The 17,085-nt window shown below is 38.8% G+C and overlaps 1 protein-coding gene across 1 annotated transcript; it reads left to right on the forward strand.

Annotated features, from left to right (window-relative positions):
• The first annotated feature begins 1 nt into the window (after position 1).
• LOC122332722 lies at positions 2-10,863 on the forward strand. The gene is given in 19 exon segments (XM_043230093.1): positions 2-1,549; positions 2,240-2,393; positions 2,595-2,747; positions 2,917-2,991; positions 2,994-3,076; positions 3,210-3,383; positions 3,463-3,604; positions 4,102-4,289; positions 4,842-4,983; positions 5,064-5,251; positions 6,426-6,668; positions 7,736-7,895; positions 8,176-8,328; positions 8,502-8,662; positions 9,015-9,188; positions 9,343-9,484; positions 10,024-10,211; positions 10,280-10,421; positions 10,501-10,863. Coding segments are annotated over 19 exon segments (3,048 nt in total). The 5' UTR covers positions 2-1,354; the 3' UTR covers positions 10,692-10,863.
• Positions 10,864-17,085: the final 6,222 nt, after the last annotated feature.

Genomic DNA, 17,085 nt, shown 5'->3' on the forward strand with positions numbered 1-17,085 from the left:
GATCACCAGTGCTGAATTTAGCCAAAAGCACACTTACACCTCCACACACACACCGACACACACTCACTGCACACACAAACGTGTCCACAGCAAATGATGAAGTGACACCACCACCTCAAGCTCCTGCACCCGTGGAACCCCAGCTCCTGTAAGAAGATAAAAATAAAATGAGTATATGCAATGTGTATTACACAAACCAAAACCTTACACACTAATCCAGGCAATAATGTCACAAGAAAAAGGAAAGGGAAACGAACAAACAAATTCAACCAAGGCAAACTAATGTTGAATATAAACAATACAAAATGTCCAACAAAACAAAAAATACACAAATTATAAAAAAGGAAAGAAAAAGAATACAATTTTTGTAGTTCCACAATGGAGGAGCAAAATCCACACAGGGCACCGGCTACTCCATAATCAAATAGATGCCCTCAAGCAGAACCACTTTAAACAAAACAAAAACAAACAATAATAACCAGTAACACAAATCACAATCACAGGGATCAGTAGTAGATAGCAGGTAGCAGGTAGCAGATAGCAGGTAGCAGGTAGCGGGAAGCAGGTAGCGGGAAGCAGGTAGCGGGTAATAGATCTCCGTATCAACTAAGACTTCCGAGTAACCGAAAGTTCACGGCGCGACAGGAAAAAAACGTCAGGAACGGCGCATTTAATCGCCCAGGACGAAAGGGAGAATCCTACAAAAAAGATATGGGCAATTAACACCATTACCGCTTGCAAATCACACACTAATATTCCCCTTTAACCACCACCTAATAGAGACTTACCAAACCGGAAAAAGTATGCTCGCACGCATTCACAAATTGGGATTCGGCATCCTCAGTAATACCAATAACAAGCTAGGGTACAGGAAACTGCCTATTATTCAAACTGCGCACTCCGTCCATACCAACCCATTTTCTAGCAGTATTAAGCGCTTACCTGAATAAACAGCAGTCATTAAACTCATGGCCATCGACAGAAAACAAAGGAAAAGACAGGCTAAAATGAAATAACAAACGATTAGTCCACAACATTATAAAAGAGACAAACGAAGAGCTAACTGCTAACACATACCTAAAACACAAGTCAACATAACAAAAAACCAAAAAGGCGGGGCCGGAGGTGACGCATGACCCAACAAAGCCAACCTGCTCTAAAATAGGTCACACTTACTGCTGATTGGCTGTTACAAATGTCAGTCACCATCACTTATCCAATACGATCGGTCACATCAACAACACTGAAAGGGTTAACTGCACGGTGAACTCCCACCCTCTTTCCACCCGTTTACTTTTATAAAACTTCCCAGTCGTTCGCTGCTCTTGTGTTTGTCTTGAGACGATCTGTCAGCATGTGGACGGCTCTTACGAACTTAGATCTGGCCGCTGTATGCCTGGCTCTGATTCTGGGCATGATCTTTATGGTTCTGTTTGAGATCTTCAGGATCATTTCACGCAGTAATCAAATCCCACCTGGTCCCAAACCTCTGCCTTTTTTGGGAGTGTTACCACAGCTTATAAAGAAGCCGATGGAGTTCATAAGATCGGTGAGTCTTTGCTGATTCGATTGTGTGAGCTTTACATTTAACTCTTGCATATTTTGAAACTAAACGTTCAACGTACAACGCGCAGGGCGTCGCTAGACCTCTACTGGTATAAATTTTTAGTTTTAACAGTTTACCTTATTTGTCATTGTGTTCATTAACATTGTTGATTCCCGCAAAATATGCAACGTATGAAGTAAATCACGCTTGTGATACGCGAATGAGAACGTGATTAAAGTGCGTCTTTAAATAAAATCGATCATCTTGACTCGATCGTCGCTGCCTCCTGCGTAGATGGACATCAGTTGTTTTCAGGAGAAGAGAAGTACAAAGGAGAGATGATGAGTTTGAGGAGGTAAGACTTGATAAACAAACTACTGTACAGACCCAGCCAGACGAATCTTACACGTTAGAGGTCATTTATGCATTAAACGAGGTTAATTTTCATGTTTTATATATATTTTTAGTTTTAGTCATATTTTTAAATACAAACATGTTTACCAGTGTTTTCGGTTTTGTTGCAGTGTAGGAGTAGTGGTTTAAGCAACAGAAGTTTGTTCAGAAGATTGTGTTGCACACAGCAGGCTTTCGAGAAAAAAGTGATTTAAAAAAAGTTAGCAACGCATGGTAGAATTACCTTTCTGTTCACAACAATTACTAAATGTAAATGCTCTGTTAATCTCTTCTGATCAGGTGTCTCAATATGGCGAGATGTCTACTTTGTATATCGGAAGGAAGCCGACAATAGTCCTAAATACAATCGAAGTCATTAAGGAAGCATTGGTTCAGGAGGCTTTTTCTGGAAGACCATCTATGCCTCTTATAGACTGGATAACTAATGGACTTGGTCAGTAGGCTAACACGTTATTTAGATTTTTAAAACGCGTCGACTACATAATATTTCATTACAGAATCATTTTTGCTTCAATGGTTTCAATATTTCATGGAATTTTAGATGCAAATAAAGCAGCTTTACTTTAAAGAGTGTGTGCTTTTGAGAGCCGAATGAGAGCCATGCCACTTTCCTTTTAAAATGTGTTTTTCTTAGGTATTATAGTAGCTAAGTTTGGTCACTCCTGGAGGCAGCAGAGACGTTTTGCTCTGCACACGCTCAGGAATTTTGGCCTGGGGAAGAAATCAGTAGAAGATCGCGTGTTAGAAGAAAGCCGCTATCTGATTGCTGAAATGCTTGAAGCAGAAGGTATGAAACGTTCATGATCTATTTGAACTCATTTTACAGTGTTTGGCTGCAAACAAGCTCATCTGTCAAGATTTCTCGCATGTGTGACAATAATGTTGACTTTCAGAAACATTGATTTAATTTTACTTTACATTGTGTTGGATTTAAAAGCACAGGTCTTTCTTTGTAGGCAAGTCTATGAACCCCCATCATGCCATACAGAATGCAGTTTCTAACATTACCTGTTCCATCGTGTTTGGAGATCGCTTGACTATGATAACAAGCGCTTTTCATACCTTCTGAAAATCTTGAATGAAAACTTTGTGCTCGCTGGGTCGGCTGCAGGACAGGTATGCTCAGATTCTTCATTTTTGCAGAAAATAATTTTATGTTGTTTGTTACTCTTGGGCGCAATTTAATTTCAATTGTAGTTGCATTATTACTGATCTCATTACATGATCTCATAATAGGTTACTATCTTAGATTTTCAACTTAGCCCCCGTCATCAAGCATTTCCCTGGCCCGCACCAGAAGGTCATGCAGAACTTCACAGAGTTATTGGGTTTCATCCGAGATGAAATAAAAGAACACAAGGAAACTCTGGATCCAGACAGCCCTCGAGACTTCATTGATGCCTACCTGCTGGAGATCGAGAAAGTGAGATCACTTTACATGCATGCATGCAGAAAGTATCTGTTTCTTCAGTAAACTGATGAGTTTGTTTTATCTGGAGCAGCAAAAGTCCAACGAGGACTCCACGTTTCATGAGGAGAACATGGTCATGTCAACAGCTGACCTGTTTGTGGCTGGAACCGACACCACATCGACCACCATCAGATGGGGACTCATCTTCTTGATTCAAAACCCAGATGTACAAGGTGCTAAAGATTTTGCCTATTTACGATGAAATCAGAGATCCTCCATAGACAGCAGCACAACTGAAATATTCCCAGATCCAGAAACGTAATGTTTATTAAATACATCTGTAAAACAGTTCATGTGGGATCACTGGCTCATCTTTTCAGTTTTGCAACGCTAAGAGAATGCTTTTTTTGCTACACGTTGCTATACTCTCTAAAACTCGGGGGAGAAGAATAGTTATTTTTGTTTTCTTTGAACAAAAAAAGTACTCTCGTAGCTTTGCAAAACTGTTATGTCACACAGACAGTTTTACCAACGCTTTTACTATGTTTCAGAATGGGTCTATAGAGAGCCAGATAGCTCTCAGATTTCATCAGAGATATCTTAATTTGTGTTCCGAAGATAAACAAGGTCTTTCAGATTTGGAACGACATGAGAGTGTGTAATTAATGACAGAATTTTCATTTTCTTGGGGGTGAAGTGCTGCTACTTTCCTTTTTGTCGCACCACACAGAGCGATGTCACGAGGAGATTGTTGGTGTTCTGGGATACGACCGTCTGCCCAGCATGGATGACCGTGAACGACTACCGTACACATACGCCACTGTCCACGAGATTCAGCGTTGTGCCAACATTGTACCTTTAGGAGTCGTTCATGAAACCACTCAGCCCACAAAACTACGAGGATACGACATTCCCCAGGTAATGAATGGAGCGTGAATCAATGATTGAATTCATTTGAAGTAATTTTCACTGAAAAACTTTACTTCAGCACTGGCTTTTTCTAGCAATGCGTTTAAAAATGAATCATTGTTGAGTCAGATCTTATCGATGATTATGTTCGCAAACACAATCCTTTTGAGGCTTTTCATAAGCTTTTCATACATTAAATCCTGAGATGTTCTATATGGAAGCTTCTTTCTGTCACAAAAAAAAAAAAAATGAATTCAGAGATCATTTGTGATATTAAAGTTGCAATTACCTTATTCTGTAATAAAAATGAGCATTTATAACTATAAGAGACTGGAATAAGAGATTTATTTTTTTTCCCCCTCCAAATCAGAATTTATTAAAACAAGTTGTGTGGTGTACTTATATATGTCTTATATATAATATAGTGTTTACCCAGGGTAAGTTATGACTGATAATCAGTGATTGCAGTTTGGAACGTGGAACTAGATAAAGGGTTAACAATTACCCTGGGTTTCATTTGTGAAAAGTTAAATTCAACTCTGCTGAACTTTCCTCATACAGGGAACTATGATCATGACAAACCTAGCTGCAGTTTTCAGCCGTAAGGAGCACTGGAAGCATCCAGACGCCTTTAACCCGGAGAATTTCTTGGATGAGAACGGCAGCTTCTTCAAACCAGAGTCTTTCATCCCATTCTCACTCGGTGAGTCAGCTGTTTGTGAAATGAAATGGATGAATCTGTACGAAAAAGCTACTGTAATGATTAGTGTGTTTGTTTATCAGGTCCGAGGGTCTGTCTCGGGGAGACTCTGGCGAGGACGGAGCTCTTCTTGTACATCACCTGTCTCCTACAGAGGATTCATTTCTCCTGGCCGCCCGAGCCGCAGTCCATCGACATGGATGGGATCATGGGTATCGTACGCTATCCTCAAAACTTCAACATCGTCTGCCGTAGCAGAGATACCAAAGAGTGACCATCAGTAACCCCAAACCCATAGACATCTTCATGTCAACAACAAAGCTGCGGAAACACACAAAACCATCTTGGCTCATCTAATTCATTGTGTATAATCTGTTATAGAGTCCGTTACATACAATAACTATATTCAGGTAATTCTGATTACAGTAAAATCTTATCAGCTCTTACATTTTAATAGTTATAAACATTTAATTGTGTTAATGCAATTGAAAATTGTTTTTATTTTAATTACTTTATTATGAAGTATATTTTATAGTACCGTAAATGTATACGCGGTCACATCCCCGGACTGTTTTGTGTTCGTTTTCATTCCTCGTGTGCCGTGTGTGACCTAGTTTCTGTATTCTGTTAATCATGTCATTATGTTTAGGTGTGTGTCATTTAATTAAGTCATTAGCTCCCCTTTATAAGTCAGATTCTGTTTAGTGTTAGTTTGTCCGCTCTCGTATATGTATACATGTGGTTCCTGATCTTCTGTGTTGCACTAACTCTGTGTGCATTAAAGTGTTGACTTAAAGGAATAGTTCAGCAAGAAATATATAATTTGTTGAAATTGTATTCACCCTTATGACATCCGAGATGTACATGAGTTTGTTTCTTTACCAGATTTGTGTAAATGTAGCGTAGCATTAAATGATTTCCTCACAAATGGATTGTCTGCAGTTAATGGGTGCCGTCAAAATGAGTCATAATAGGCCATAGTTCAATTAGGACATTTAAGTAATTTTTATGCAAATGCTTAAAAAACATTATTGGGGCGTATCTAAACTAAACAAAGGCACTGATATGTTTTAAAATTTTTCTTTTAGCTGAAACAGATTTACATTTTAGTTTAAGACTAGGCTTAAGTCTCAGTGCAAACAACAAGAATCCAATGCTTTATACGTTGCAGAAATAAAGCAATGCTATTTATTAGTTTAGGGCAAGCGCGTGATGTTCTACAGCATGTTTTTCCACTTTGCTGCGAGTGAACTTGGATCCATTCGCTACATGTCTTGAATGTTTAGAACCCTGCAGCCTTAGCAACTAGCTTAACTGCAAAAACATGCACCGGAGCGTCAAACTGTCACTGGCTCCTCCCCTTTCGCCCCGTTAAAGCTCACTGGCTCCTCCCCTTTCGCTCCCGTTAAAGCTCACTGGCTCCTCCCCTTTCACTCCCGTTAAAGCTCACGGTCATCCGCTGCCAGTGTTCGTCTGGAAGTCAATCTGGCATCATGTGGACGACTCTCGCGAAGTTAGATCTGACCTCTGCGTGCCTGGCTCTGTCACTGGGCTTTATTTTTGTAGTTTTGTTTGAGATCTTGAGGCTTAATTCCTGGAGATCTAAAACTCCACCTGGTCCCAGACCGCTGCCTTTTGTGGGAACCATACCGCATTTTTTAAAGAACCCAATGGAGTTCATAAGATCGGTGAGTGTTTGCTTTGAGTACAGAGACTTTGCTTTCTGTTTACCTAACTCTGCGAAATCTACGTGCAATTTTTTTTTTTTGAGCACTGTTTAGGTTTTTTTTTTATTATTGGATTCATATCTACTTATGAAATCACAATTATAGCGATTTAGCAGTTTTGTTTCAGTTTTTCGATAATGTTACATAATAATTATGTTACCTGAATAAGATGTTACAAAGAGAAAAGTTGGTGTCTTTATCGTTTTTCATATAATTCCATACAATTCTATAAAATTATCCTAAAAGCAGGATCATTTTGCATCGCCCACTTCATTTCTGTCTCTGTATGTCCTGCATTGTTTCTGATTTTGAAGATTAATTTTGCCCATTTTCTAAGCATAAATTTGTTTAATATCAATTTGTAGAATTATATGAAAAACAGATGATGAAATAAATTATAAAGCCTCCAACTTTTACATTCTAATCATAATGTAACATTATTGAGCAACTTTTTTTTTTTTTAGTATAAAAACGTGATAAACTTTGACAAAGTAATTTTATGGTTATAGCATAACATGTAGATATGAATCCAAATGGGGGAAAAATAAAAGTCAACTTTTAGTTGGTCGGCCATCTAGAGAGATTTCTAGTGAGATTTGTTCGTTTTAAAACTGCAGTTCAATTATTTCATTTTTTTTTTTTTTTTTTTTAATCATACAGCTGCTCATTACAAGAGCAGTTTGTTATACTCTACATGTTCATATTGATAGCCTATGTATTGAGAAATGTTTGTCAAATGTTATTGTCTTTTAAACAACCTAGTCTCCTAATATGTATTTCTGTGCACTTTTTTTGCAACATAGTTTTTATGTGCCTTACTGCATGTTTTATGAACCCTGGCGCTTTAGATTACGACTATGATTATGACTATACGATTATGACTCATTAATCAAAACTATAAATTTGTGTGAAAAGAAAGGTGTCAGTTTTACTGCCTCCTAGTTTTCATTTCTTTTGTAAACTGCAGTGATATGTACTTATTGGTTCGTATTTTAGTTGTGATGTGCTGTGATATGTTCTCTGAGCAGTTACCTCAGTATGGAGAGATGACCACTATGTATCTTGGGAGAAAGCCAGCAATAGTCCTCAATACATCTGAAATTGCGAAGGAAGCCTTTGTCCAAAATGCTTCATCTTTTTCAGGAAGGCCACCTGTACCACTTCTAATCTGGATCACTGAAGGATATGGTCAGTAATACACTGAACTGAATCTGTGTTGTATGGTAAAGTGGCATATCTAAATTTCAAACAGCAAAAGCAAATTAACTGTTGATAGTTACTCTCCATTATCAAGACATATTATGGCAGACCATGCTGGAATGTAAAACGCAAAATCAAATCTTTTTTGGTTTTTGGAAGATGGTATTGGTAATTTGAGCTATCAGGCAGTGAAACTGGAATTTGGATCTTTATTTCTGTAATGCTTCAATTTAATTTGTCTGTCTTTGTTCTGTCCTCTGTATATAAGGTATCGTAATGGCCACATTTAGTCACTCCTGGAGGCAGCAGAGACGATTCGCTCTGCACACGCTCAGAAACTTTGGTCTGGGGAAGAAATCTTTGGAGGATCGTGTGACAGAAGAAAGCACTTACCTGGTTCCTGAAATGCTCAAATTGGAAGGTTATTAAGAATCTGCACTTAGATACCCGTGCCATTAAAAAAGACCTGTTATTATTCAAAAACCTAGGTGTAATCTCAATTTGCAATTTAAATGAATATACTTGGCAAGATTCTCTTTAAAGTATTAAAATGGTGTTGGCCAGAGACTAACATATATGATTTTCTGTTTGAAGGCAAGCCTTTCGACCCCCAACATGCAATACAGAATGCCGTATCTAACATTATCTGTTCCATCGTGTTTGGGGATCGTTTTGACTATGATAACAAGAGCTTTGCATACCTTCTGGAAATCGTTAAAGAGAACATCATACAGTCAGGGTCACTTATTGGGCAGGTATGAACAAGATCTACATTTGTTTATATCTTAGGACTATCCCAGTTTTAACTAGATAAGGAGGTCAGTCATGTTCACTGTCTCTATTTCCACAGGTTGTTGGCACTAGTTGAATTCTACTAAACTTTACCAATTAAGGTTGTAGGCAATTATTTGATAAGGCATGTCCTGTCCTGCTTCTGGAGGTCCACCTTCTTACAGAGTTCACCTCAAACTCTTACTTCCTTGAAAAGGGTAATCGTTTTGGAGCCTGTTGAAGCTAAACTCTGCAGGAAGGAAGAATTCCAGGAGCAGGACTGGAGACTCCTGCAGTTGATGCAGAATAGTTACATGTAGCCATTTTCTTTTCCAGGTGTTTAACTTGCTTCCGATCATCAAACATTTCCCAGGACCACACCAGAAAATCTTTCAGAATGCAGCAGAGTTGAAAGCTTTCGTCAGGGAAGCAGTCAAATCACACAGAGAAACTCTGGATCCAGACAGTCCACGGGACTTCATTGATGCCTACCTGCTAGAGATTGAGAAAGTGAGATTATCATGATCAATCAACAGAAACTGTATTATTCACTCTTTGATGGAAGTTAGTAGCTTCATTCCCAATCCTAACCCAAGAGGTTGACAGGGAATTTGACCTAGATATTATTGGTTAAACTGAAATGCCTTTTGTTTTCTTGGAGCAGCAAAAGTTCAACGAGGATTCCACATTTCATGAGGATAACATGGTCATGTCAGTATGTGACCTGTTTCTGGCTGGAACTGACACAACAGCAACCACCATCAGATGGAGCCTCATCTTCTTTACTCAAAACCCACATGTACAAGGTACTACTTAAGCTGTAGACTGAGTGTTTTGTAACTCAAACAATAGAAGTGACATGTTCTGGCACGTTCTGCAAGCGGCTTTGGATAGAAAGCACTGAATAAACTTTTACGAAGTGTGTAAATGTAGTTCTAAATGTGATCTAAAGATGATGGCGTTCTGTACTTTTGTTATTCCCTGAAAATCCCCTTCTCTGTAGCTCTCAAATCTCATTTGGAAAATATTTCTATATACTCATGGCTGTCTATTTAAAAATAGTTAACAAAGACATTTATACTCCATTGATTTCAAACCTGGAGTAGCGTGTCTTGAATACGCCCAAATGCATATTTTGACAGTTGCTGGAACTGTCCTGGTCTTGTTGGCCTTTTGTTGCTTTTGTACTAAAGTATTCTCATTGCCTTTCCCACACTTACTGTTGCTAAGCTGTAGCATACAAGATTTGTGGAGTTAGAATACAAAGCTAAGTTTCCACTAGATTACCTGTATTACTATTTTAATATTAAAAAACTTTTACTCATTAGCTTTTCTTTCATTACAGAGCGATGTCACGAGGAGATTGTTCGAGTGCTGGGATACGACCGTTTGCCCAGCATGGTTGACCGTGACAGACTACCTTACACATACGCCACTGTTCACGAGATTCAGCGCTGTGCTGACATTGTTCCCCTTGGCGTCTTGCATGAAAGCACTCAGCCCGCAAAACTACGAGGATACGACATTCCCCAGGTAATAAATGAAATATGGCTGTATTGTGTTTCTCAGTTGAAATTGTTGCTAACATAATGTTTTTCTAGGGCACTGCAATACTTGCAAACCTAACAGAAATTTTGACTGATAAGGAGCATTGGAAATATCCAGACACTTTTAACCCAGAGAATTTCTTAGATGATAATGGACATTTCTTCAAACCAGAGTCTTTCCTCCCTTTCTCCTTTGGTGAGTTACTGTGACTATGACTTCAGTATATCAAAAGTGAACATAACTGTAACTCAAGTGTTTTATCTGTATTTATCAGGTCCAAGGGTCTGTCTCGGTGAGACCCTAGCAAAGATGGAGCTCTTCCTCTTCATCACTTCTCTATTACAGCGGGTTCGTTTCTCCTGGCCTGCTGGTGTGAAGTGGCCAGACATGAATGGGATTGTCAGTTTAGTCCGTTCTCCTGAACCATTCAACATCATCTGCCACAGCCGAGGATCCACAGAGTGATTATCAGTACACTTTCCAACATTTACTCAGGTTTTTAGATCAGATTGTGGATCAGCACCCAGAGATGACGTTTGTCAGAGACCAGAACACCTAGATAAACCGGAACCAGATACGCACACACAAACACGCACACACAAACACATACATGTTGTATTTGCATGTTTTATGGGGACTCTCTATAGGCGTAATGGTTTTTATACTGTACAGACTGTATGTGTTATCGTCCTAAACCTATCCCTTACAGGAAACTATTAGCAATTTCAGATTTTCAAAAACTTGAATACTGTATGTTTTATACGCTTATTTCCTCATGTGGACCTAAAAAATTTCCCCACATGGTCAATACTGGTATTCCTATCCGTGTGGGGACATCTAGTGGATAGGATAGAATCCAACATTGCTGCGTTTAAAATTTAACTGGAAATTAAGTGCTGGGCATCCGGCCAGAGGAGAACTGGCCCCAACAGAGCCTGCTTTTTCCCAAGGGTTTTTTTTTTTTTTTATTTTTTTCTCCATTCTGTATAGATGGTGTTTTGCTTCCTTGCCGGGTGGCCTCTGGCTTGCTTTAGCTGGGGACACATAATTTCTAGCAATTGTTGATTTGATTACAAACTTTGAACAATTTGTTATTAAATGCAAACAATCTCGTCGTTATACATCCCTATCATTGTATTCTGCTATTTGATACGGTTCAGTGCTTTGATTAAAATCTGTGTTGTTAAAAGCGTGCTATAAATAAGTGATTGATTTTTCAAAGTTACCATCAGTTTTTTAAATAGCTCTGCAAACTGATGTTAATAGCTTTAGCCCTGAAAGAATTATATTGTGTTGTAAAGTGTAAAATCTGCTATAATAACATTATCACACTTTAAAGCTTTTTTTTCTCTCATGTAACCTCTTATATCACAACAGGCAGTTGTAGAGGTGTAAACCAGTTTTATATCTTTCAGATATATCTCAAATTCACATGGAACCGCATGTGCATGTTTGTAATTGTTGACCTATTTGAGTTTGTGTTTGTGCTATATGTGAGCTACAGCGGGGGAAAAAAGTATTTGACACGCCAGCATTTTATCAGTAAGGGGATTTCTAAGTGGGCTATTGACACAAAATTTCCACCAGATGTAGCCAACAAGCCAAGTAATGAATTCACATAAAGAAATCAGAGCATTTAATTATATAAGTTGAGTAATAATAAAGTGGAATGACACAGGGAATAAGTATTGAACACATGAAGATAACAAGGTGCAAAATGGCATAGAAAGCCAGGAGATCACAGTGAAATCCGTCAGTATTGATAGAGAAACCCTGCCCCCTATCAGTACTAATTGATATCGGCTGCTTTATGATGGCCTATAAAGGCTTCTCATTATCCAGGAGGCAGACAGGAAAGAACTCTCTCAAGATCTTCGCAATCTTATCATTGAAAAGCATTTCGATGGGAATGGTTATAGGTGCATTTCCAGAATGCTGAATGTTCCTGTGAGCACTGTGGGGGCCATAATCCGGAAATGGAAAGAGCACAAGTTCACCATAAACCGGCCACGATCAGGTGCTCCACGTAAGATCCCTGTCCGAGGAGTCCAAAGAATAATCAGGAGAGTTCTCCAAGAGCCAAGAACCACTCGGGCAGAACTTCAGGAAGACCTTGCATCAGCAGGTACTGTTGTTTCAAAGAAAACTATAAGCAATGCACTAAACCGTCATGGCATCCATGCACGCTCACCACGCAAGACTCCATTGCTGAACAAAAAGCATGTTGAGGCTCGGTTAAAGTTTGCAAAAGAGCATTTGGAGAAGCCTGTGGATTATTGGGAGACTATAGTATGGTCAGATGAAAGCAAAATTGAACTTTTTGGCAGTCATTCTACACACCATGTTTGGAGAAGAAATGGCACTGCCCACCACCCCAAGAACACCATACCAACAGTTAAGTTTGGGGGTGGAAGCATCATGATTTGGGGTTGCTTTTCAGCAACAGGTACTGGCAGACTTCATATTATTTAGGGCAGGATGAATGGAGAAATGTACCGGGACATTCTGGAGAAAAATCTGCTGCCATCTACCAGAAAGCTGAAAATGAAAAGAGGGTGGACATTTCAGCAAGACAATGACCCCAAACACAAGGCCAAGGAAACAATGAAGTGGTTTCAAAGAAAGAAAATCAAGTTGCTTGAATGGCCTCAGTCACCTGACCTAAATCCCATAGAAAATCTATGGAGAGAACTGAAGATCAAAGTTCATAAAAGAGGTCCAAGGAACCTTAAAGATTTAAAGACCATTTGTGTGGAAGAATGGGCAAGAATCACTCCTGAGCAATGCAGACGACTGGTCTCTCCATACAAGAGGCATCTAGAAGCTGTAATCACCAACAAAGGCTTTTCTACAAAGTATTAAATAATGTGTGTTCAATACTTATTCCCTGTGTCATTTCACTTTATTTATTATTACTCAACTTATATAATTAAATGCTCTGATTTCTTTATGTGAATTCATTACTTGGCTTGTTGGCTACATCTGGTGGAAATTTTGTGTCAATAGCCCACTTAGAAATCCCCTAACTGATAAAATGCTGACGTGTCAAATACTTATTTCCCCCGCTGTATATTAAAATCAAAGTTTTTTTTGTTTTGTTTTTTTATAATACAGATCCATTTTTTTTCCCTCAAATAAGCAATGAAGCACCTTTTAATAATAGAAATGATTGTAAATGAGCATAAATCCTGTCCGCGATGCTTGTTTGTTTTACGTCTATCTACTACAATTCCTTGCACTCAGGTAGTACAGAGTCACATTGCACTGTGTTCATTTTCGTGGGAAAATCCCAGCTGAAGAAAGTGACAAATGCACACGTGACATACCTGTGCTCTGCTCACTGAATTCTCCACTAACAAGGGAGAAAGGATGATCACATTGATTTGGAAATGAAAATCGCTACACCCCTGTGAACGATTCCTGTGAACGCACATGCATTTGTGTGGATCGGAGCATTCCCTTTAAAATAAAAGTAATTTTCTTTTCATTTCTGTAATCCTGTACGTCTTCAGCGGCTCAGAGGTCAGGAGTAAATGATACCTGCTATATTTATTATTATATCTAACAACTAAACTCTTAAATAGCTTAATTATAGACATCTTGTTTTCCCCTGCACGGGAGTCGACGCAATAGAGTGGTGAAACTATGATGTCACTTTGTAGGCAAAAACCCGAAAGTTTCCTGTTCCATCGTCACTAATCCAAAAGCCTTTGGTAAAATCCTATTGGCTTTTTGTGGAGAGATCCAGTTTAACGCAGTCTATGGTGGACTGATGACAGCTCACTCAGGGTGGGGCTTGACAATCAACTCGTATGATGGGCCTGAACTGACTTCCGTTATTCTGCCGGCAAAAAAAAACCTTTTGAATTTTTATCCTTTGTAGAGTAGATGTGTATAAACTTTCAACACACATTCATGTTCAAATAAAGTGAATTTTGACCCCTTTACAGTTAGTTAAACATAGAAGGTTACACATGTTATGTTTCTTTGTCTGCACTGTAACTGAGGCCCTAGAGCGGTGTTTTCAATCCTGTTTTTAGGGACCCACAGTTCTGCACGTTTTGCATGTCACCCTTTATCTGACACACTCTTTTGAGTTCATGGAGCTCTTTCCTAATGAACTGCTGGTCAGAATCAGGTTTGTGAATTAGGGAGACATGCAAAATATGCAGAGCTGTGGGTCCCCAGGAATGAGTTTGAACACCACTGCCATAAAGTCTCTGGTCCATGCAGTGAACAGCTGCATTCCATGTGTTACCAAACAAAGAGAGGCAGGCTTCAGTTACGCTGTGCTAAAGGATATTCGACTGTACCAATATTGTTCAAGCTCTGACGTTACCACAAATGCAAAATAACACCCATGAGAAGAAGAAAAAAAAATTATTCTTGGTGGACATCCTGTCGCTCTTGTTGGTCAAGCCAAAGATTTTCATCAACATCACATCTGATGTTTTCCATTGCAATGCACCGGGGAAAAAAATCTCCTTGAATGCCGTACCCATCCCCTGCAATGATCAGCTGTGATGTCCTCACATGCAGCATTCATGGCATTCAACAGAGACATCTGATCTTGTGGTCTGTGATCATATACTTTCCACCTCCATGCTGAAAAAAACTCTTCTATTGGATTTAGGAATGGAGAGTACGGTGGAAGGAACTCCACAGTTATTCTTTCATGTGCAGCAAACCACTCCCTAACAATGTTGGTTCGGTGGAAGCTGACATTATCCCAGACAACAACATAATTAGGCAAATGTGGTCTATCTAAACCTCTTTGTTGTTCTGGAACCAGGTCTCTGTAAAGTGTGTTTAGGAAGGCCAGGAGAAGTTGGGTGTTATAGGGCCCAATGTGCTCACACCATTCTCTGTAATGGCAGCACACATTGTAATATTGGCCCCACGCTGGCCTGGTGTGTCAGTTGTGGCTCGGTGTCCAATGAGATTGCGACCACGTCTCCGGCCTTTGGACAGATTGAACCCAGCCTCGTCCACAAAAACAAGAATGTGTGTTGTTTCATGTCCTTCTAACTCCATGATTCTCTATGAAGAAATACAGAAACAAAAATAAAGTGCATTTTTATTCTAGAGTTCCATACACGTTTTCTCTTCTTATCGGTTTCTAAAACCTCAAGTAATACAGGCAAACAAATACAGTAAAACTCACTAAGTGCACACCGATAGTTTACCTGGACATACTGGTACCGGAACTCCTTCACTCGTTCGCTATTCCTCTCAAATGGCACCTTGTAGAGTTGTTTCATACTCATTTGATGTCTTTTCAAAACTCTGTCAATGGTGGAAATGCTGACAGAATTTATATTTGCAAAGACATTATTGTCATTTATGATTGCACTTTGGATTTCTCTTAGCCTGATGGAATTGTTGGCTATGACCATGTTGCAAATGACTTGTTCTTGCTGGTGGTTAAATATTGCTGCTCTGCCACCGGCGCGTGGTTGTTGTGCAGTTCTATAGAATGTACAAATAGACTTGCATTTCCCTTTACAATATTGTTGTTTATAAAAATGCTTGACAAAAAGATAAATACATATTTACCGGTTTTCCCTAAGAAAGGTTTGCACAATTGATGACACTGTGGACCTGTTTACATTAGGCTGTACTCTTCGGCCAGCCTCTTCCATTGTAAAACCATGATTTATGACATGGTCTACAAGTGTGGCTCTGATTTCATCAGAGACTCTGACTCTTCTATTTCCACCTCTTCCTCTATTGTGTCTTCCTCTAACACCACCACCACGTATTCTTACACGTCTTCCAATTGCTCTTCTACGAGCATGTTGCTGCAGTTCAGGGTTGTGGAAGTCCTCCATTTTCCAAAAAAAAAAAAAAAAAAATGGTAGTGATTGTGCTGTAGGCAATCTACATATATATGCTCCCAAACTTGATGGGTTACATGGTTGAATTAATTGGTTGATTGGTTGATTCAAATTGTGTTGCAATTAGAGGTCATTAGCCAAATATCAGACATTACAAACAATGTCAATGACAGATATTTATAGAATATACATGTATGTATACTAACTTTTCATAACTGAATGGATCGTTTTGAGTGTGATGGCTTACACAATGAAAAAGGATTGAAAAGTTATGAAGAGTTTGACAGTTAAAGTGAGAATCGTCTGATCAGTTTTGATCAACAAGCCATATGCAATTAATTTTTGTGCAAAAATGCAGACAATTGTACTTACTGTTTGCGCACATGTGCCAAAGCATTTGCAATTTGCTCAAATCAATAAGAAATTCTAATCTGATGTGAACAAGAAGCTAATTGTTTAGAGATCTGAACTTATTGTTTTGAGAATTGAGCCAAAGCAATTGAGAAAAACTGTAATTTGAAGTGGACAAAACACGAATGCTTTAAAATCAAAGCTTCGGTTAAGTTTTGGAACGATGCATGGATTCAAGTATAGAATTATGTGTGTGTGTAATGGTTGCAAGGTCTTGTAACTATTTCTAATATCATATGAACCTTATATTCTATGACTAAGAAAAGCGATCCCTGAATTGCCAAACCAAAGATCCTGAAGTGCATGGTTTTGAGAAAATCCTGTGCACTACAAGAATTCAATGCTGTAAAGAATTCAATTCAACGTATAGTGAGTTATCATTTATACTGTAACATTGGCATTTTCCCCACAAAAACGTGTTTACACTTGATCTGGTCTATCATATTCAGTTCAAATACCTCTTACAAAACAATTTTTTAAATATTATATTTTGATAGTTATGCACTCATGGTATCTACCTGCTACAATTCCTTGCACTCAGGTATTACAAAATCATGAATCGCATTGCACTTCATTCATTTTCGTGGGAAAATCCCAGCTGAAGATAGTGA

This window comes from Puntigrus tetrazona, unplaced genomic scaffold, assembly GCF_018831695.1.
Source record: "Puntigrus tetrazona isolate hp1 unplaced genomic scaffold, ASM1883169v1 S000000148, whole genome shotgun sequence".
In the NCBI taxonomy this organism is placed as follows: domain Eukaryota; kingdom Metazoa; phylum Chordata; class Actinopteri; order Cypriniformes; family Cyprinidae; genus Puntigrus; species Puntigrus tetrazona.